General features: G+C 42.8%; 2 protein-coding genes across 2 annotated transcripts in view; both read left to right on the top strand.

Annotated features, from left to right (window-relative positions):
• Hmgcr (HMG coenzyme A reductase) overlaps window positions 1–12,309 on the top strand; it is a 217,801-nt gene extending 205,492 nt beyond the window's left edge. The window contains exons 17-18 of the mRNA XM_080272343.1: window positions 1,900–2,631; window positions 12,113–12,309. Of these exons, the coding sequence (XP_080128469.1) occupies window positions 1,900–2,631; window positions 12,113–12,309 (929 nt within the window). The remainder of the gene's footprint in view (window positions 1–1,899; window positions 2,632–12,112) is intronic.
• A 6,433-nt stretch (window positions 12,310–18,742) lies between these two features.
• Window positions 18,743–23,168, top strand: part of Rheb (Ras homolog enriched in brain) — a 74,055-nt gene continuing 69,629 nt past the window's right edge. Inside the window, exon 1 of the mRNA XM_080272404.1 lies at window positions 18,743–18,878. Within this exon, the coding sequence (XP_080128530.1) occupies window positions 18,830–18,878 (49 nt within the window). The 5' untranslated portion in view covers window positions 18,743–18,829. The remainder of the gene's footprint in view (window positions 18,879–23,168) is intronic.

The following is a 23,168-nucleotide window of genomic DNA, read 5'->3' as shown; positions in this document are numbered from 1 at the left end:
TCTAACGTACGGAAGTGAAGCTTGGACCTTGCTGGAGGGACAGAAGTCAAGAGTGAGAATAGTGTGAGAGGAGAATGTGGAGTCATGTGGAGAGACAAACTGTGGTGTGGATGTGGATGTGATAGGAAGCGTTAGGGGAAACACACGGAGGTGGTTTGAACATGTGGAGAGGGTGGAAAGTGAGAGACAGATGAGGAGAGTGTATGTGAGTGAGGTGGAGGGGGGGAGAGGGAGGGGAAGGCCAAGGATGAGGTGAAGGGATGGAGTGGAGAGGTATACGAGAGAAGGGGATGTGAGCTGGGAACAGGGCAGTGAAATGGCGAGGGATAGGGTGACATGGAGGCAATTTGTTTGTGGCCACCCCTTACGGGATTAAGGCATGTGGGAATTGATAGATGGATAGAACAATGTACACCATCTGTTTTGAAATGTACTGTTTCTTAAAGGGACTTTTCGTGAATCAGGGTTTCCTTAAGCCCCACTGGAAACTCTGTTGTATATTTTTTTTCTGTCTATCTATCTATTGCCAGACACCTCAGTCTCATAAGGTGTGGCCACAAACAAATTGCCTCCATGTTGCCCTGTCCCCTGCCATCTCATTGCCCTTCTCCCAGCTCACACACACCCTCTCATATCTGACTCCATCCCTCCATTTCGTCCTTGGCCTCCCCCTCCCTCTTCCCCCTTCCACCTCACTCACATACACTCTCCTCATCAGTCTCTCACTCTCCATCCTCTCAATATGGCCAAACCACCTCAATGTGTCTCTCCTAACACTTCCTATCACATGCACATCCACACCACAATGCTCTTTCACTTCCTCATTTGTCAATCTGTCTCTCCATGTGACTCCACATGCTCCTCTCAAATAACTCATTTCCACTGCTCTCACTCTTGACTTCTGTCCCTCCAACAAGGTCCAAGCTTCACTTCCATACATTAGAGTTGGTATAACAATACTGTCATGTAGTAACTTTTTCACTTCCTTGCCCACTTCTGTGTTTCTTATCACTGCTTTCAAAGAACCAGCAACCATTCTTCCTTGTTGTACCCTTTCAAGCACTTCACCCTCTAAACTTCCATCATTACTCATCACACTACCCAAGTACTTAAATGCACTCACATTTTCCATTTCCCCCTCATCCATCGTCACTATACATTCAGTTACTTCACTTCCCTCAAAGACCATAAGTTTACTCTTCCCTACATTCACCTTTAGATTCTGTTTCTAACACACTCTCCCAAATTCATTCATCAAGCTTTGCAGCTCCCCTTTGTGTTCACTTAACAACACAGTATCATCTGCAAACAACAGTACAGGGAGTTTCCAAACGCTGCCCTCTCTCACTAGGGCCACTCCAACATCCACTGCCCTACCATGTATCTCCTTAATAACCCCATTCATATACAGACTGAACAACCATGGAGACATGACACATCCTTGTTTCAATCCAACCTTCAAATAGAAAAATACACTCAGTTCACTATCCACATGCACTGCAGCCTTTGCACCCTCGTACATACTCTTCACGGCATTTAACAACTTCCCATTTACTCCACAAATCTTAATATTTTCTACAGTCCTTGTCTATCCACCCTGAATTTCATATCATGAGCTGTGTTTAATCTGAATAATTATCAGCATTTCACAAGTGTTTCTTGAGTTACTTAGTGAAGTTAGTAAGTGAAGGCATGGGTGATTAATGAATAGACATTTTGCCTTACAACTCTTTTGAAGTAATGGGGAATTAAAGTAATTGAAGTAATAGGAACTTTGGTTAGGTGATGAGGACTGTGGTGGTGAGGTAGACTCATTATAACCTCTTGAAGTAATGGGAATTTTTGTTAGATGATAATAATGATAATGGTGAGGTAAACTTACTATAACCTGATTTCCAGGAGCACATCATGAGAACCCAGGAGAGAATGCCTGCCAATTTGCCAAGATTGTTGCAGGGACAGTGTTGGCTGGGGAACTGTCACTGATGTCAGCTCTGGCTGCTGGACACTTGGTCAAGAGCCATTTGACACACAACCGAGCCAAGCATAGTGGTGGTTCAGCTCCCTCTCATCCAGCCCTTAAACCATCAGTATCTACCACTGAAAGTGACTTGGCAACTCCTTCTTCAACAGCAGTTACTTGTTTGAATTCAGATACTCCTGCAAATTCCCATGTGGCCAAAAGTACCTACGATGACACATCAGTCCCTCCCTCTCCTTCAGTGGCCCCATCTGCATGTGTATCTGCTACTGTCACTCCTCCCAACACCCCTACTAAATCTGTATCCTCTGCAAACACAACTGCATTCAACCCCAGCAACACCAGTTTATCTTGCCCTGCTATCCCAACTCTCATCCCAACCTTAACCCTCCAGCCTGCATGTAAGATTCAGAGCCATGGATCTACTCCAGATATCACGTCTGTCAAAATGTCACTTGACTCCATGACACATGTTGGTGTAGGAGATATAATTGTAAGTGATAGTGGTGAGAGTGTGAGTGTTGTAGGGGAAAGTGTAGTTAGTAGTTGTGATGATACAGGTGTTACTGGTAGGATAAATAATTATGATGGCATATGTAGTGGTGAAGATGCAAATGCTACCATAGGTGATTCAGATGAGGATGTGGAAAGTATGATTCCTTTACTACCTTGTAAGGATCCTTTAGACTTGTCCCTCCCTACAACAACCACACAGTAACTGCTGAGACAGTCATCCTTTTATTTATATTCTTCTTTTTTCATCTTTGAATTTCAATATATACTGTAATTTAGCTGATTTATGAATGATATTTATTTGTATATATCAACAGCATTTAATGTCTTTTTATATTATGGTTTCAGAAAAGATATATATATTTCCTCATATGTTGTGAAAATAAATTGTATCATTTACAAAGGCTCCAACATGCTTGCATGCATCAGCCTTAGCCACCTGATGGCAACTCTCCACACTGCCTGGTCTTTGGCAGCCTCCCTGTTTAGTCCTTAATCCCTGAGGCCACACTCTGTGACCTCGTCCCAGGTCTTTTTCGGTCAGCGTTTCACAACCCTACCCCCAACATTAATATTACTCTTTTTCTGAAGTTTCTGCACTCAGTTGTCATCCTTCATCCTCTCTACATGCCCAAACTATCTCACTCTACCCCTCCTAATCACAACACCAATACACATGAGTCCCATTTTTCCTGTCAACTGTTCAGTCGTATACCCAACATCCCCAGGCCTTGCATTCAAGGACACACTACACATCCATCTAATCATTGTCATTTCTGTATGTTTGAGCCTACAAATATCCTCTTCCTTTACTGCCCAGGTCTCACTTCCATATAACATTACACTCCTAACACATGCTGCATACAAAGATCCCTTAGCACTGAGGGAGAGCCTTCTCAGTGTTAGGAGAGGCAACAGCTCCTTGAACTTCCTCCAACCACTCCTTACTGTAACCACAAAGTTAGCTCTAGCCCCACTTCCAGCACATAACATGTCCCCCAAAGAACAAAACTCTTCCACACGCTCAAGAGACTCGCCAGCAAGATCAGTCCTTTCATGCTTGACAATGTCTACATGCTCTCCCTGACACACTACACACACAAAATCAGCATTATTTTGCAGTCTACCTCTAATTCCACATCATCTTTTATGCACCCACTTATGACCAAATCCTGCACAAGATGGAGTTGCTTCCCACATCCTTGTGGCAAACTTCAGGTAAAAGTAAAATTAAGACCATTTGAACATAGTTATTGTGGCAATAGGGCTTGTTTAGAAAATTTTTTTGACAACATACTGTGTGTTGCCAGATGCTCTCATACTTATATAAGCCTGTGCATAATATTTTTTGGTTTCTGTTAAGGTAGCTAATTTAGTACTGTGTAGTACAAACTTCCAAATCAGAAAATCTGATTTCTGAAAACCTCCTCTTTCCACAATGTTTTTGCATGCAGCAGGGGAGTTGGTATCACCCATCTTCACACGACTTTTTTTTTTTTTTTTTTTTTTTTTTTTTTTTTAAATACAGATTAGAACAGTTAACAAATGTGTAATATAAGGTAATTTGTCATACAATATTTACTGTTAATGATACTGTAGGCTATTTATTACATGATTGTCTCATAGATTATCATGATCATTCAACATTCCAAAATTTTTCATTTTTCATAAAGCCTTTGAATCCAGTCATTTCTGATTTTAGAGTTTGTACTGTAATATGCAGGTACCGTGGAATTCCCATGCTGGTGGAGAGCTTAATATAATGAGGCAGATCATGAATTGTTCTCCACCCATATTGTCAGTATAAACATCAAAGCTGTGCACAAACTTGTTTCTTTAGTGAATGCATGTTTTCATCACTTAACAGTACCACATATGAGTTGTGCCATGGCTTATCTATACATTGCTGCCCAAAACTAAGGTAACAGGATGAGTCATTCCTTTCAGAAATGGTAATATTATTTTCTTTCAGTCGTCATGAACATTACTATTATCCACTTTAGCTTCTTCACACGAAAGGATTTCTTCCAAGCCAAGTAAATTCATCTGGCATTAACCAGATCATCTGGTTCTAACCAGATTGGGACAAAAGATATTCTTGGGCTGAGTGCATTTATGGTGATACTTTTTCAGATCTTTAGCCCAAGTAGTCTCCAATAAGATAGTCTACCTTCAGGCAGAATCAAATGAAATCATTTTTCAATCTGAAGTGTTCAAGTTTGAGCAGGTTGCAGTTGGGTTAGCCAGGAGTCACACCTAATATGAACTTCATAGTTTTCCAGTATATTCCAACTGTTTTAGTGCATCTGCGTCCTAGTTTTAGTATGAAGTAACAAAGTAGGTGGCAAGAGGAAATATATATCCAGACTATACAGTTTGTAGCTAATGTACTTTTATTGTAGATTTTTAAAATAAAAGATAGTCCCGTATAAGTCCATTTAAGGTGACTACCAGAGTAAAAATATTCCTCCTAGGGAGAACCTTTATGATGTCCCTGAACATAATCTTGTTGAACCCACCTTCTAATGAGTTAATGCAACCATGTCCATCCAGTGATGTATATTTCATTTTAATCTGGCCACCACTAGGCTGTTGTATTCAGCTTAGGGGATGGTTTTCAAATTAGAGGAATTAAAGTTGGCCTTCACACACTTAGCCACTTAGATCCTTTCAGAGTAGAGTAATTTTGAAATAACAGGAATAAGAGAGAAAATATAATTGGATTGAAGGAGTTCATGATCTTTAGTGTAATAGTTTTCAACAGTGAATACATGTTGTAAAGTACTGTAGGGTTTAGCTATCTTTATCAGGGGAAAACTTATTTTATAGATTGTTATCACAAGCAATCATTAAATTTTTATTACAGTATATGGATTAGTTATGGTGTATCTATATATAAACTGTGTATAATTTTGCAAGAGGATTTTACTGTCAGTTTATTGGTTGAGGTTAAGAATGAAATCTACGGTCAGTTTATCTGTCTATCTATTTATCTATCTATTGCCAGATGCCTCAATCCCGTTTGGGGTGGCCACAAACAAATCGCCTCCAAGTCGCCCTGTCCCCCGCCATTTCACTGCCCTGCTCCCAACTCACACCCCCCTCTCTCATATACCTCTCCACCCCATCCCTCCATCTCATCCTCGGCCTCCCCCTCCCTCTTCCCCCCTCCACCTCACTCACATACACTCTCTTCGTCAGTCTTTCACCCATCCTTTCCACATGGCCAAACCACCCGTGTGTTCCTCATAACGCTTCGTATCACATCCACATCCACACCACAACGCTCCTGTATATCCTCATTCGTCAGCCTGTCTCTCCATGTGACTCCACAGGCTCCTCTTAAATAACTCATTTCCACTGCTTTTACTCTTGACTTGTGTCCTTCCAACAATGTCCAAGCTTCACTTCCATACGTTAGAGTTGGTATCACAATACTGTCATGTAGTAACTTTTTCACTTCCATGCTCACTTCCCTGTTTCTTATCACTGCTTTCAAAGAACCAGCAACCTTTCTTCCCTGCTGTACCTTTCAAGCACTTCACCCTCCAAACCTCCATCCTTACTCATCACACTACCCAAGTACTTAAACGTACTCACATTTTCCAATTCCTCACCATCCAACCTCGCTGTACATTCACTGACTTCACCTCTCTCAAAGACCATCACTTTACTCCTCCCTACATTCACCTTTAGATTCCGTTTCTTACACACTCTCCCAAACTCATCCACTAAGCCTTCTGCTCCCCTTTGTCTTCACTCAACAACACAGTATCATCTGCAAACAACAGTACAGGGAGTTTCCAAACACTATCCTCTCTCACCAGGGCCACTCCAACATCCACTACCCTACCTTGTACCTCTTTTATTACCCCATCCATGTACAGATTGAACAACCATGGAGACATGACACATCCCTGTTTCAACCCAACTTTCAAAGAGAAAAATTCACTTAGTTCACCATCCACACGCACTGCAGCCTTTGCACCATCGTACATACTCTTCACAGCATTCAGCAACTTCCCATCTACTCCATATATTCTTAACACTTTCCACAATCCTTGTCTATCCACCCTGTCATATGCTTTCTCCAAATCCATGAAAACTGCATACAACCTCTTTCCCTTCTCTAGAAACTTTTCCACTAAAGATCTAAGAATGAATATCTGATCTACACAACCTCTTCCCTTCCTAAAGCCTCCCTGTTCTTCTCCAACTAATTTCTCTGTTCTTTCTCTAACTCTGTCAATAAGTATCCTACCATACACTTTTCCTATTATACTAAGAAGACAAATGCCCCTATGATTACCACACACTTCTTTTTCCCCTTTTCCTTTGTACAGTACAAGGGAGTAATTATACCTGACTTCCAATCCTCCGGGACTCTACCTTCCTCCCAGGCCAATCTGCACATCTTCCACATCCATTCTACTACTATCTCTCCCCCATGCTTCAGCATTTCACCACACACTCCCTCAATTCCTGGGGCTTTCCCCGATTTAACTTTCTTCATTGCTTCCACAACTTCTATCCTACTGATTTCTTCCTGTCTTCTCACCTCCCTCCTTCTCCCAGCCACTTATACTCACATTACTTCCATCCTCTATGTTCAACAATTCCTTAAAGTGTTCTCTCCATCTGCTCACTTTTTTTCCATTCTCCACTAGTAATCTACCATTTTTATCTTTCACTCCCCTGCTAACTTCACTTTCACCCTGTCTTACTCTTTTCACCTCTTTCCAGAACATTTTCTTACAGTCCCTCCACTTTACACACAAATTCCTTCCAAATTCCTCATCCACTCTCTTCTTACTCTCTCTTACTAATCTTTTCACCTCTCTCTTTCTTTCTACATATAACTCTCTCTTCCGCCTCCTTTTTCATTACCTTTATAAGCACTGACACTCAACTACTGTAGTCAGTTGGTATTGGTTGCATGTAATTTGGAATACTTAAAATGTTCTGTTTCGTAGTAGCAGTAGTACTCTGATGAGAAAGATAAGGTGAAGTTAGAATAAAGCAGTGAAGCTAGGTGCTTGATAAGGGTGTATTTTGGGAGGAGGTCACTGACAGGGGAGAGGAGTGCATGAATTATTGTTTTATTGTTATTCATTTTATTTGTTTGTTTATTTTCTTACCTGTGCTTCATAGGATGAAGGGGCAGAAACTGATAACAGTACAGTATATGAACAGTGTCAAAAGCTCCCGACGTAATGGTGTTACAGACTAATCGCCATCAGACTAATAAATATAGAGGGTATTGTTGATAACTGTGATGAGTACAGAGAATTATGATGTGTTTTTGTAGCAGCTATCCAAAATGAACAACTGGATTAGGTATCATGCAGTAGATTCTTTGAACTCACTTATAGGACACTTCATAATAGGTTTGCAATTAAAAGTTGGTATGCTGTAGAGTCAGCACCAAAAACTTTTTTTTGCCTCTCTTACTTCTCTCCATGGACTTTGAAAATTAGTCTGTTGATTCCGATGCAAATGATGCTGATGGCAGTGATTTGCGGCCAAATGAAGTCATCAGTCAGTTTCTGCCAATTCACTACACTGATTTTCAAAGTCCATGGAGAGTAAAGCAGGAGAGGCAACATTACTTCTGTTGACTGTACATAGTGATGTGAAAGTTATGTTAGGGCTGTTAATAATATACAGTAATAAGGAATTATCAAGCAATTCTTTCATTTTTCTATGTTCTGCTAGTGCTTTTTGTTACTGGAAGGCAGGATTAGGATGATGATAAAAAAATGGCGAAATGGTACAGGTATGATATGTTACATTCCCATTAAGGCAGCAAGTATTTTGCAGAAGACAGTAGGCCAATGTGTTTTTTCAGTGCTAGATGATGTATGTATGTATGTATGATTACTTTTTTTTTAATGTGAATTCTAAAATAATGTTTCATAGATAGTACACACCTCACTTGCAATAACTGATTTTGTGCCTGTTCAGCAGGTGTTTGTAGTGTGTTTTTAGTCAGTCAAAAGTTTTCAACAATTTTGTTGACATGTGAACTCAGAATGAAGAAAGAGCAAATTAAGCTTGAGGGATGTGATATTATTTGCAATACAGAATTCCACAGAAAGTATGTGTACTTATGGAATACTGTACTGTACTGTAATATTTTATATTTCTGTATTATAGCCATAATTATGTAAGTAGTGTGTCTGAAAATATATTGCTGTAAATATTCAGTAAGAAATTTTCACTTCCTCGTTCAGTACATTTAAGCTTTATTATGCTTACCAGGATTATGTACAGTTTAAGAAAGAGATATTTATGAAATCCTGTAAAATGTCAGGAAACACCAGCAGAGCTGTAATGTAATGCAGTACATTTACCTGAATACTGTACTCAAGTAATTTTTGTGAGTCTTGACTTTTTAAAAAGTACACATTTCTTTCATTACTTTTACTTTAGCTTAAGGATGATTTTCAAGTATAGTAAACCCTCAGTTATCTGACATAATTCAGCCAAGCCCTATGCCAATTAAAGCAAAACACTGGATACTGAATACTGTAATACCCCCATCAGTTCAATATTCGGCATCAAGCCAGATATTGCATTACTGTCCATCCTGGACCTCTATCTTAAAAACTTTCCCATGACTAAAAGATGAAAATTAATCATAAAATACAATCATCATCATCATCATCATCTGGACCTCCTTTCCCACCCAAGGGCAGGGTGATAAAAAAAATAATAATACAGTACAGTAATACAGTGTCAATTGGCTACCATTTATGAACTGGTTGATATGTCCCAACACCAGATATTGCACAGAACTACCGGTTATGTCCTGTTTTGGCACCAGATGTTGCATAATTTCGCCAGATATTGCATTAATAGAGCCAAGCCAGCAGTGCCGGATATTGCGTTGGGCCGGATATTGTTTTACTTAGTACATCTGAAGAGTAACAACAAAGTACTCATTAGATTCAAAAATTAGTTTGAATCCATGATTACTGGCCAATGACAGAGTTTAAAACAGTGTAAACATGGATGCTGACCAATTACAATTAGCTCTTCACATCAGATGCAATCACATTCCTTTGTATCTGCAGCACTGTGTCCTTCCTGTGATACCTGCGCCACCAGGTCTGTCTTGCTTCTTCATCATTACCATCATCCTGACCTCTGTTTTCCACTAAGGATGGGGAAAAGTAGGGTTTAGAATGGAGAGAAAGAAAAAAAACTAGATGAGGGAGAACTAATCAGCAACATCCCTGGTGAAATGAGTCACACCCTTTCACTTGGCACACAAGCCCCTGGAATGCTGATGTCAATTTACAGGCATGATGGTCTGCATATTTTTTCTTTAAGTGCATCCCCACATAATGCAAACTCACAGGGTGCAAATCACCTACAATGGGAGGTCAACCCAGGAAATTCTTATTTTTATCGAATGCAAAATCTGTGAATTGAACTTCCCAACATGTGAATCGGCTGTATGATTCCAAGGCAAAAAAAAATTTCCAGCCATTAGTATGAGTGTCAGGCTGGACAATGCGAGTCAGTCACACAAAGGTAGGTGGCTGGCAACATGCCAGATTCAAAATGGCTGGCGGCAGGCCTGCTATCTGCATGCCATCTACCGATTTTCCTCCATACTGCCACAAGAACACATATTGTACCTTACAACCTGTGGTCCGTATTAGCATCATAGCAGTACCCACCTGTTCATCATGGTCTCAGCTGTCGACTTTGAAGGCTTTATGGCACCTCCAGGAGAGCAACAACGGTGTTCCCCGCTCTGCGGTGCTAGAGTAAACACTCCAAACCTCGGATACCCACCCCCCTCCCTTCCTACCAAGCCCAGAAGTCAAATAAAGGTTCATAGTGTTCTATCTATCTATCTATTGCCAGACGCCTCAATCCCGTTTGGGGTGGCCATAAACAAATCACCTCCAAGTCGCCCTGTCCCCCGCCATTTCACTGCCCTGCTCCCAACTCACACCCCCCTCTCTCATATACCTCTCCACCCCATCCCTCCATCTCATCCTCGGCCTCCCCCTCCCTCTTCCCTCCTCCACCTCACTCACATACACTCACTTCGTCAGTCTTTCACCCTCCATCCTCTCCACATGGCCAAACCACCTCAGTGTGTTCCTCATAACGCTTCCTATCACATCCACATCAACACCACAACGCTCCTTTATATCCTCATTTGTCAGCCTGTCTCTCCACGTGACTTCACAGGCTCCTCTTAAATAACTCATTTCCACTGCTCTCACTCTTGACTTGTGTCCTTCCAACAATGTCCAAGCTTCACTTCCGTACGTTACAGTTGGTATCACAATACTGTCATGTAGTGACTTTTTCACTTCCATGCTCACTTCCCTGTTTCTTATCACTGCTTTCAAAGAACCAGCAACCTTTCTTCCCTGCTGTACCCTTTCAAGCACTTCACCCTCCAAACCTCCATCCTTACTCATCACACTACCCAAGTACTTAAACGTACTCACATTTTCCAATTCCTCACCATCCAACCTCGCTGTACATTCACTAACTTCACCTCTCTCAAAGACCATCACTTTACTCTTCCCTACATTCACCTTTAGATTCCGTTTCTTACACACTCTCTCAAACTCATCCACCAAGCCTTGCAGCTCCCCTTCGTCTTCACTCAACAACACAGTATCATTTGCAAACAACAGTACAGGGAGTTTCCAAACACTATCCTCTCTCACCAGGGCCACTCCAACATCCACTACCCTACCTTGTATCTTTTTTATTATAGTGTTCTATTTGTTGTTTTATTTGTTGGTCCAATTAGAAGTACTATTAGACAAAGTATCAGCATGGTAGAGTAGGCTGGGAGAGGACCCGAAGACCAAGCCCTGGGTGGGCTGTCCACCATATACCAATTTTCCCATTAGTTCTTTGGTTCACACAATGTCAAGTCATAGAATGTGAGGGTCTCTGCTGCCCATAAACTCGCACTGTGTGAGGGTGCACTGTATAAAGATCCGGTTCACATTGCCTACCAGATACAATCAAGCTGACAACCAACAAACTCCACTATAAAATCACTCACCTCATTGACCTACATACTGTACCTCACTTTCTCACACACATTCATAAGCACTGAAGTGCACCTACTGCAGTGAGTGGGTTCACATAGCATGCGAAAGTATGGATGCAGACAACTGCCCAATTATTAGGAAGAGCCACCGGCTGGGCTTTCGCTGGCTGTGTAGCCAATGTGTTATACCAGCAGATGAGGTCTTGGCTGGTGGAGGAAGCAGAGTTACAAAGAAGGAACTGGAATATGAGGTAGTTGGGCTTCTTCTTCAGGCAAAGTAGGATGTTTCAAGCAGACTGGAGGCACTAGAGACCAAGGTCTCATCATCCACGGATGTCACCCAAGACCAGGCCAAGTCATCTGTGGATGCTATTCAAGGTCTCTCGTAGGGGATGGGAAGGATCTGCCAGGGGACATGGTTGAGATCGGTGCTCATGGCCAGAAAAAAAACATCCGTAGTCAACTGGTGCTGATCGTGAAACCAAATGAGCGGTGCTGACACTCCGATGAGTCAAATGGGACCAGAAGACACCAGAAGTTTACTTGACTCAGTACCAGTTGATAGCTGCTTTAATGCCCAGATCACACCGAGATATATGCGATTCGTGGCTGCGTGGTTAGCTTCCAACGGGTTCAGGGTCTAGCTAGCACACACTATGATGTGTTCCTTCCCTTCCCTAACTTGTGCGTGGACGGCTCCTGTCCCGACCAGGGTTATATCAGTATACAGCCTGAAGATGTTGCGTGTAGCCAGGGAATGCGATTATCGGTGCTGTAGTGAGGTACTGTTTGAGCATCCTGAAAGCCTAGAGTCTAGGGGTAGTCCATTGGAAGGCCTCACCTTTTTCTGTCATGTCCTGTAGCAACTGAGCGATGGTGGTGAAATTTTTGACAAAACATCTGTAGTAGGAGGCTAGGTCGAGGAAGGCACAGACTTCTTTAACGTTGACGAAGGGTTGATCTCCGCGATGGCCTGGAGCTTGTCAGGATCTGGGGTGAGTCTCGTGGGAGATGACATGGCTGAGGAGGGTGATGGACTCTAGGTTGCATTTTGATGGTATGAGTTTGAGACCCGCGGCTTGAATGTGGTACAACATTTGTCCTAAGCTGTTAAGGTGTTCTTTCCAGGTGTGTCTGAACACAATAACGTCATCCAGATAGGCTAGGCAAGTTTCCCAGATGAGTCCTCGTGGGACGGCATCCATCAGTTGGAAGAAGGTGGCTGGTCCATTGCAAAGGTCGAAGGGGAGGACATTGAATTCACACAGCCATCCACCACTAGTCGAGAGGGCTCCCCCCCCCCCCGTGTTCAGGTTGTATGGGGACTTGCCAGCAGCCAGACTGCAAGGCCAAGGTGAAGAACCATCGAGTGTCATGCGGAAAGTCCAGGGAGTCGTCTGTCCGAGGAAGGGGAGTGGCGTTTTTTTTTGTACTGTCGTTAAGTTGGTGGTAGTTGATGCAAAACCTCGTGGATTTGTCCTCCTTTTTCACCAGGACTATGGGGGAAGACCAAGGACTATTTGAGGGCATCATGATCCCTGCATTTATCAGGTCCTGGACCAGGGGGTCTTCCTCTCGGGATTCCACCAGGTTTTTCCAGCGCAACGGTTGGCTTGTGGGGGGTCCCATAGCATGTATGGGGTGGTATAATGCTTCAGTCCAGCCCAGATCTCACGGATGTGAGGCAAAAACGTCCTGGTGGCGAAGGAGCAGCTGTTCCAGGTCCTGTTGATGTTGTGGCGATGGTGAGAGGGAATTTGGGGTAGGAAGGTGTCTGGGGAGAGGATGTCCATCAAGCTTTGTGATTCCGGGAGTGTGTTGAATGTCTCCCATGACCAACCCTTTGGGAAGCATGAGGGGTTTGTCAGAGATATTCACGATTCTGAAGGCGTTGATGTGGGAAGGGACTTTTGCTGGGGAGACTAAGCAATTAGTGGCAAATGGTTGGTCCATTTGTGGGGATACAAGCAGGGGTTGCTGGGCCAAGGTATTCAGTGGTACCCAGGCTTGGTGATGGGGTTGAATGGTGGTTGTTTTTGTGAGATGGCCTGCGCACCATCGTGCAGACTGATTGCGTGACTGTGGGTCCTGAATAGGACACGCCACACTGGTGCTGGCAGTCAATCATGACTCCAGCTTCTGCAGAAAGCCCAATCCGAGACCCAAGATATCCACTGTACACTGTACATCTCCAGTCGAATACAATGATCGGTGGTGAGTGTAGACTGATGGCGCTGGGGTGGTCACTAAGAGTGAATGGGTTTCGCCCCTCAGGGCCAACGGTTTGTCCCCTGCCCCAGTGAGGTCAGTGGACGAGGCCTGGAGGGGTTTGAAGGCTGCCTGATTCTGCTGGTAGTACCGTGTGTACAAGCAAGAACACGCAGCACCTGTATCCGCTAGGAGCTGCACTGGAACTCCCTGGAGTTTGAATTTGGTGTAGACTGGCATTTTGAGCTTGGTGTTGGTTACCCTCCACCAAGGCCAGAGCTGATGGGGGGACTTAAAATTCCAGCCCAGCTTCTGAGGATTCCATCTCTTCTAGTTGCATATCCCCGTTGTCAAAGGTGGCTGCTGGAGCCACCTCGTTTTCATGTCCTTGCTCGGTGCTCTTTGTCCAGGTGTCATGATTAGCTACACAACACTGGGTGGAGTGGGTTGTGATGATGGGCCCCGTTGGTTAGACCGGTTATGTGGAGCTTTAATTTGTTCCCCTGGGGGGCGTGGTAGCACAGTGGTAGCGCGCCGGACTCGTAATCGGGGGATTGCGAGTTCGAGCCTCGCCCGGGCTGCCGTGCTGGGAGTGGTAGCTTGCTCCTGTAACCCTAGCGGGGCTATATAGTCCAATACAGGGCTTAGCTCGGGGGAACTCCATTTCTCCCATTTTTAATTTGTTCCCACATATCATGCAGGACACACGAAGCACTACAGGCTTTGAATTCCCAAGGGTCAATCAGGATCAGGCTGTCTTGCCATATCTGCCTTTCTTGCGGGGACAGGGAGATTCTGGGATAGAAGGGGTGGCTCGCATTTCGCAACTCCTCTGTCTTCTGACCTAGTTGAGTAGGATGCTGTGCACAGCCCCAATCTGCTTCTGCCTCCCTGCGTGTCCTGCCAGCCATCGCTGGGTCATAACAATATCTCGGCCAACCCTTGCATATCATGAACAGTAAAGTGCTCTTGGACAGCACTCAGTGGGATGCGTATAAGATGAGCAAAGATGTGCTGATTTTGCCGCTACTCAGTTCGCTAGGCATACACAGACATAGCGAACTTCTGCAAATACGCTAAGGTAGTGTCAAGGTCTCCCTCAAATTTCACATCAATCAGTTGTGACAGCGCGATGACCGCCCTGAGGGATGGTTGGACTAAGTTAATTACTATTCTACTGAACTGTGCCCATGTTAAGGTCACATTAATTTTCCCTGCTATCAGATATACCGACTTGCCTAAGTGAGGCAGTAGTACTGCAATTTTCTATGCATCCTCCTAATACACCAGATCCAACACCAGTTTGAGCATTTCCACATACATTGTGATGTCGTATAGTTTGGAGTCTCACTTGCTAGTGTGGATGTGGGATCTTTGGGCTGCCATCGTGGTGTGTGTTTTCATGGACTTGGGATATCAAAGCTCCGCTTTGCCTTCCCTCCGTATTTAGGACCACCACTGCCGCCAGTGTTATGCCAAAGCAATCCTGGTCTGGTGGAGTTCTTCTAAACAAGGGAGGAACACACAAAGCAAGATTCAAAACATCTTAACAGTACATGATACACACGTACCATGGCTCTACAATAATTTTATTGTTGAGGTTGATCCTGTACACACCCTTTATACAACAGGGGAAGAGTTATCTACAAGAAATGTTCAATCAGGGGAAATGGGACTTGGAAGGTGGGTCTGGAGGGAGATCTCCCTGGTGGAATATGGGTGATGGCCACAGGGGTACTCTCTGGAAAAGGAAGGGGTCAAGATTCAACGCTACATCTGTAATGGGTGTTGTTATGTACATGAATATACTTGGAGAGAAAGGTTGGAGTAAGGGGCAGATAGGCTATGACTCTGGCTCTGAAAAGTGAAGACCTGATGCCTGGCCCTTTCTCTCTTAGTCTGGGGATAGAGGTAAGTGTGGTGCGTGCCCTGAGTGAGTCTGGGGGGGAAGTTAGAAGAGACCTGAGACCAGTGTTGCCAGGTCAGTGGATGCTGTCGATGCCCAATCCTTCCCGAAAAAGCCCCCCAAAAGTGCACAAACCGTCACTAGCCCAAGTACAGTCGTGAGAGAGAGAAGGATAGTACGGAAGGTATACTATGGAGTGGAAGGGAGACAGGGTAGAGGGTGAGAACTTTGCATCGTTAGTACTTCTGGGATCAGGGCTGGGTTGGGCAGGCTTGGTAAAGGGTGTGAGGGCTTCAGACAAATAGACAGATGTGGAAGGAGGTACAGTACAGGGTGGTCATTATGACTGGTGCTAATTGTACTGCACATCAGTGATGGACATTAGCACTGTACTGGCAACATTTAGGCCACATTTAGACTCAGTAAGCCCTCATATAGACTATGCAGGGCAGTTCTGGTGTCTGTACTATAGAATGGATATACTGTATATTCATTAGAAAATGCACAGAGAAGAATGACAAAAATGATACATGATGCTCGGAACCTTTCATATAAAGACTGGCTAAAAAGACTAAATTTGCACTCACTAGAATGGCATAGTCTTGAGCCTCGTGTACCTGAGGATTAAAACAAGAGGCCAGCACACACACACATACACAAAATGAGGTCAGTAATTAACACCTGCACCTAAAATTCTGACCTCACAGGACCCATGGGACTGAGACCTCACAATGCGTCACAGTCCAAGGATTAGTGAGCCAATGTCAAATGCTGTCCTCTAACCCATCATCTAATCATCATATCCTACATGATTATGAAATCACCCAACAGGCGCCCAATCACACTGAAAGTTGCAAGGCACAACCCTTCATATTTTTGCGCAAATACTTTTCAAAAGTCGCTCAATTGTGCGCCTTTCACGAACACCTGGCAACCCTGCCTGGGACAGCCGGGGTGGCAAGACTAGTCTGTTAGTCCCAGGATTCCTTTCCAGGGGTAGGAGGGTGATATCTGAGAGTCTGAGGGAAGAGGATCCACTCCAGAGGCCGTGACAAGGTGAGGTAGTCGACCTAGCTGTTCCATGGGGGGATTTATTTTACACAAGTCCGTCTCCCGGATCTGCACCTCCAATGTCATGCCATTTCCTTTGATGATTGTTTTATCGGCACGGCGCCATTTAGCAAAGGGTGCTGTGACCAAGTACTCAGTGATCTTGGGGGGGGGGGGCAGTAAATACTCTAGACCCAGAAGCCTCCTGGATATGAAAAACTGCAAAAACATCGCCTTGGGGCTCACCTGATGATGTAGGAGGGTGGTAGGCAGAGCCCCTGGTAGATTTTACCTGAGTAAATTCACCACCATCCCCGGAAGGAGAAGCGTCACGGACTCACGGGTCCTCTTGACACCGGCGGAGGACTCGTCCATATGTTGTAATTGCGACACTCCTCCCGGATCCACAGGTGGATCACACATCCCTCCGGCGTTCTGTAGAAAACTGTATATGAGCTAGGTTTACCACAGAAAGCTAACTATTTCGGCAAAGCAGAACACCACAACAAACGTCTGCACGCTATGGCGGTCCTGACGGGAGTGCAAAATAAATTACCAACTTCTTCACTTCTCCGATTGTAAACAATGAACGTTCTCTAGCATTCGAAAAGCATAAAATTATAACAATAATAAAATGATTGTGTTGTGAGTCTCTTACATAGGAAATTAACGAGTGATAAAGCCATTGTTTTATCAATTAATCATTGGGATAACCAATTCTCCAAAATATCGAAGAGATACCTAAATACAGCATTCGACTTTGTATAAAACAAGATTATGGTAACTAAAGAAAACCATCCCGAACTTAAGGACCGGGGTAACTATTTAATTTTCTACTAACTCCTCCATTACATTGTGTGTTCTTTCATTATTTACATAATGATAAAGTTATCAAATTTTTAATGATGATTGAATATATGTTTAGGTAATATATTTGATTATATTATACTATTTATTGTTGTTCAATATGAGGTTTTCTAAGTAAGGTGGGGAAACATCCCTAACAGGGTCCCAGGGGGCCGTTTCTTGCCTGGGGGCCATACAGTGGACGCGCGTGCGTCCGATGCGTCCGCCTGGGGGCGCCACTGGCGCTACCCCTCCCAGCACACCAGCCACCGGGCGGGGTGCGAATTCGCAACCTCACGATTATGAGCCCGACACCCTACCACTGAGCTACCGCGCTCCCCTCCCTCTTTTAAGGCGGTGCCATATGTCATTAGGCTGTGGCAAGTGCTGCTATGCTGTGCTTCTATATGCTGGTGCTAATGCTTTCTCCTGTATGTAATGTAACATAAATTCCTTTGTATTAGCATCCTTTAGATTTTATAACATATACTATGGCTAGTATTTGCATAAGGATTTATTGGAGATGTGTGGCAAGACCCACCACCTCCTTTTGTTGTATAAGTGCTCTGTATACCTTTACAGTTATTATTGTTGTCAAATGTTATACGGAGTATTATGTGTTGATCGTTCGAAAATGAGATATTCTCAATTTCGGTCATAAGGAGCCTAGAGCAATTGGATAATTAAGATATGAACTAATCAAGGCGATGGAAATAAGAGGAGAGAGTATTTCTGCCTTGCAATAACAGCCGATATTATATTTTAAGTTTAGCCTTAATTCCCTTCAGCTACGCATTCTCTTTGTATCGTCTGCCTCCGTAATCAGCTGGGGCGTCAGCTGATTTTTGTTGTATTTGCTGTATATCGCTAAAATATGTTATTTCATGTTATTGTTTTCACTACTCTTTTTATTATGAAATAATTAGAAAATACGTGAAAAATTCAGCCGTAATTCAGTGTCTCATTATTTTCCAAACAATGAAACAACAGTCTCAAACGCTCCTGTCAACTGGTTGGTACTGGCTCCAGATATCCAGTAAATGAATGCAGTCACGTAAATAAATATCAATACTAAGAATAGTACTTTATTTCGCACACACATATGGTTTAATAAGGAGCTAAATGACAGTAAAGAATAACTCAGTCCATTGGTGACCACGAGTGTCGCCATCACAACAAAACAAACCTCAGCAGTATAGTCTTGCGCCATCAACCTTTCTGTTTTTCTGCAGTTTTCACCTCCCTTCTGTTCTGTCTTATGGACTATTAACCCATACTCGCCACAACTATGCCTCCAAAGAACAGAAAAGTGGCCGTGATGGGCTACAGAAGCGTAGGTATGCAAAATCTAAGGATTTGATATTATGGTATGGGCATTGAGAGTGTGAAAAATGGTGCCCAGACGAAAATATTACTTTTTATCGCTCATATGACATTAAACCTGGGTTCCTTAGGTTATATTTAAGCACAGACCAGTGAGTAAGGAATTGCACATTAGAGGTCAAATCTTCAGTTGTATTAGCTTGTGACCATTAAAGTAGGAAGGTATTTACCCAAGGATATTGACTAAGTACTCTATATCCTACTGAGAATCTTGTTCAGTAATAGTTTTCTATTTTGGACACCACATGATTTCGTTCATTTGTAGGTTGAAACGCAGGTCTTTGTGAGTTATGACATACCCAGTACTTGTAAGTGTTACTAATTACTTGAAGAAGTCTAGAGGCTGAGGCCTTAGTCGTGGTGGTCCACCACTGTGCCCCAGCCCTGCGTCTCTTTGTTTGGGGTCCAGCTGATCTGGGATAGAGTTTGAGGCTGCCCTGCAGAGTTGGGTGTAACTTGGGATAGGGTTCGTCTGGTATCTCCATCAGGAATTTGTCCAGAGCATACTCTACTGAGCAATTGTTTTTGTCTCTCAGTTGTTTGGGGAGACTGTTAAAGATTTTTGGCCCATTTAGGTGAAACTGGATCCCAAGAGGGTTTTACTTTTGTATGGTGCCTGGCTGGATAATGCTTTTCTTGAACACTGCCATCCAGCATGGTCACTTGGATGTAGACCTGTATCTGTTGATTCTGATGGATTTGGAACTAGTCCCTCCAGGATCTTCCAGACATTGATTGCATTATATCTCTTTCTTCTTCTCTGCTGAAAGTACATGTTCAAGGATTTCAGCCAGCTCCAGTAGTCAAGTGATTTCATTCTCCTGATTTGGCATGTGAAGAGATGCTGGACAGATTCTAGGATTTGAATGTCAGCAACCGTATGGGGTGACCAGAGCTGGCAGCGGTAGTCTAGGATGGGTTGGACAAGAGCCTTCCATAGGGTCACAAGGCATTCCTCTTTTCTTGTGCAGAAAATTCTTAGTATCCACCAGGGGCACACCCAGGATTTTTCTAAAGGGGGGCCCCATTTGCCAGTTTTTCATGTTTTGCTGTTATTGAAATATATATATATATATACGGTATATTATATATATATATATATATATATATAATATATATATATATATATATATATATATATATATATATATATATATATATATATATATATATATTATATACTGGGTATATATATATTATATATATATTATATATATATTATATATAAATATATATATATATATATATATATATATATATATATATTTAAATGACCCAGAGAGCTAAGGGGGGCCTGAGATCAATGGCTCCCCCCCCCCCTGGATGCACCTCTGGTATCCATCCAGTTACTCTGTTTGGTTTCTTTACTGTTTCCTGAATGTGGTACTGAAATTTGTCATCTGCACTGAGATAAACTCCCAGACATTTGACCCCACTGTTAATGCTTATGGCTTGTCCATCTTCAGTGCAAATATCTATTAAGCATTTTTGCTTTTTTAAAGGACCACATCTTAGTAGCTAGCTTAGATTGATTGTTGTAAAAGACCATATTGTTTTTCCTTGCTCATCTATATGCAGTACTGACGTACTCTTGTAGTTTTTTCACATCACCTAGTAAATTGACATTTTTACCAATGTTTGTATCATCAGCAAATGATAAGAGTGTAGAGTGTTGAATCTCTTCACCAATGTCAGTCAGCAGTGCGAGGAAAAGAAATAGACCCAATACTTAGCCCTGAGGTACGCCACTAACAACTGGTCTTTATGAGGATGACACTTCATTTGCTTTGACAGTGTGGCCCCTGGAGGACAAGAAGTCGTGGAGCCAGATGCCAAGATTCCCAGAGATTCCCAGGGTTCTCAGCTTGTGGAGGAGTATTCCATGATCATCCATGTTGAAGGCCTTGGCAAAATCAGGGAATGCTACATCCATATTATTGCCAGCCACCAGTTAGTTTAGTAGGTGATCATGAAGTTGTAATAGTGGAGAGAGACATGACCTCCCTTTACGAAAATCATGTTGGCTTTTGTTCAACAGTTTTTGGTCTTCTAGGTAATCAACAATATGATCCCTTACAATCTTTTCAGATTCTGTATTTTGATTGTGTGGGATGTTAAGACCATTGGATGATAGTTTTTGGAAAGACCTCTTCTACCCCTTTGTGTACGGTATTGGTGTTATAGTGGTTCTCTTTAGTTCTTTGGATATTTTCCCAGTGTTCGGTGATCTGTACCAGAGAAGGTACAAGGGTCGGGCAAGAGCATCTTTACATTTCATCAGTAACATTGTTTGGACCTCATCAGGACCTGGTGCTGAACATGACTTTAATTCACCAGTTGCCTTGATAACATCTTCATCACTGAAGCTAAAGTCAGTCAGGGTATGTTGCTGTTGTCTTGCTGGGTCAGTTCTGAAGAAAAACTGTGGGTCATGGATGATCTTTGTGTTGTCTGGTTTACTGTAGCTTATATCATGCCAGACTGATTAACAGTGGTGCTTTATGAGATTACTGCCCTGATAATTTATATATTTTTTTCCTTTGTTGCACCCATGCCAATCAGTTATTTTGGTGTGCTCAATAACATTATATCCCCAAATTAAGGGGGCGGGTTCTTTTCTGTGGCATTTCCATCACAAATTCATCATTGTGAAGGTTTCCATATCATCTGGTAAGTAATTTCTCTGATTGTGATGTGTCCTTCACCCTGCAATTGATTGCATCCCCAGTGATACTGAGATGGCTGATGAGGCCTTAACTACATCTTCTCCTTAGCCCCTCCTTGGCCGTAGGTCCAGAATTTGACGTGCGCCTCTGGCCAACACCGGGGTCATTTTCTGAAGTTTCAAAAATTGATGTTTTTTCCCATGGCATATTGAAGAGGAAGTTCCAATGCACCTGGCAGTGCAAGTTTCAGCTTCCTAGACCCATCCCGTGGCATGCAGTTGAACATGGAAGTTACGTAAATTTTGGCAGCTGATACTTGTCCCACGTAGGTATTGCAATGACATAACATCACACTGTTTTTTTTTTTTTTAACCAAAAAACATTGTCTGTGGTGCTGAAAAGGTGTGAAGTAACTATATATGTGTATTTTGAAGTTTTTCAGTACACAATATGCGAGGTTTGAAAAAAAAAAATTATAATAATTTATTTTGCATTTTTCGGTCGGTGTTGTGTTTATGGTAGTATCGACTTATTTTTGTAGTCTGGGTGGTGGAGTTTGTTGGACAAGGGAGGTGAGAGTTTCTGTTTTCAGACCTAAATGAGATAAACGTCATCCCTTAAATGTACTGGCTGGACAGTGAGGGTTGAAATGCGAGACGACCTGCCATCCACACCTTGCATGAGCTGATTAGCAGGAAGGGAAGAGAGGCCTTTCCACTCACGAAAGCATCACATGAACACGGAAAACTTTCCTGTTATGGTTGTAAAAGGCAAAGAACATGTAAAATGATTCAAAACAGTACAACAAACCTGAGCAAATAGGTAAAGAAACCAAACAAAAATTAATTTTTCTTTTATTTTCATGTCTTTTGTTTATGCCTGTGTTTACTTACATTCATAAACAGGATGGTTATATGCATTTTGCAAGGAAGGAGAAAGATGATATTTTCTGTCTGGGTTGAGATAATGAGTATAACTATGTTTGCAGGGGCGCACCCAGGAGTTTTCTAAGGGGGGGGCCCGTAGTGAGGTGAGGTCAGGTACTCCAATATTTACCGAGAGGTCACATGCAGGTTTAGAGTCAGAGAGCTGCTGGCTTATGTGTTACTCTTTGTACTTGCCAATTTTTCATGTTTTGCTGTTATCATAATAAATATATATAAATTTTTAAAGGCCCCAGAGAGCTAAGGGGGGGGCCCAGGCCTGGCCCCCCCCCCCTGGGTGTGCCCCTGTATGTGTGTTTATGCATGGCCATGAGTGAGCAAATCGTACATCCACTCATCACAGCAGCTGGTGGTGAACTGACAATTGGGGTGTGAGAGCGTGAAGTCAAGGTCAGTCTCATGTCCCAGATGTTCATTCACATCCCAAAAGTTTTCACAGTTTTCTACAAGTCACACTGCATTGAATAATCCAAACCAGTGCAGCAAACCTGAGCAAATAGGTAAAGATACCAAGACAAAAACGTATTTTTCACTTATTATCATGTCCTTTTTGTTTGGACCTGTATTTATGCATAATCATAAACAGGGTGGTTGTGTGTGTTTTGCAAGGGAGGAAAAAGATGATATTTGCTGT

The sequence above is a fragment of the Coenobita brevimanus genome, chromosome 50 (genome assembly GCF_032717465.1).
Source record: "Coenobita brevimanus isolate Jiangsu-jjx chromosome 50, ASM3271746v2, whole genome shotgun sequence".
In the NCBI taxonomy this organism is placed as follows: domain Eukaryota; kingdom Metazoa; phylum Arthropoda; class Malacostraca; order Decapoda; family Coenobitidae; genus Coenobita; species Coenobita brevimanus.
Note: the sequence above shows the minus strand (reverse complement) of the source record. Positions and strands in the feature narration are given on the sequence as shown.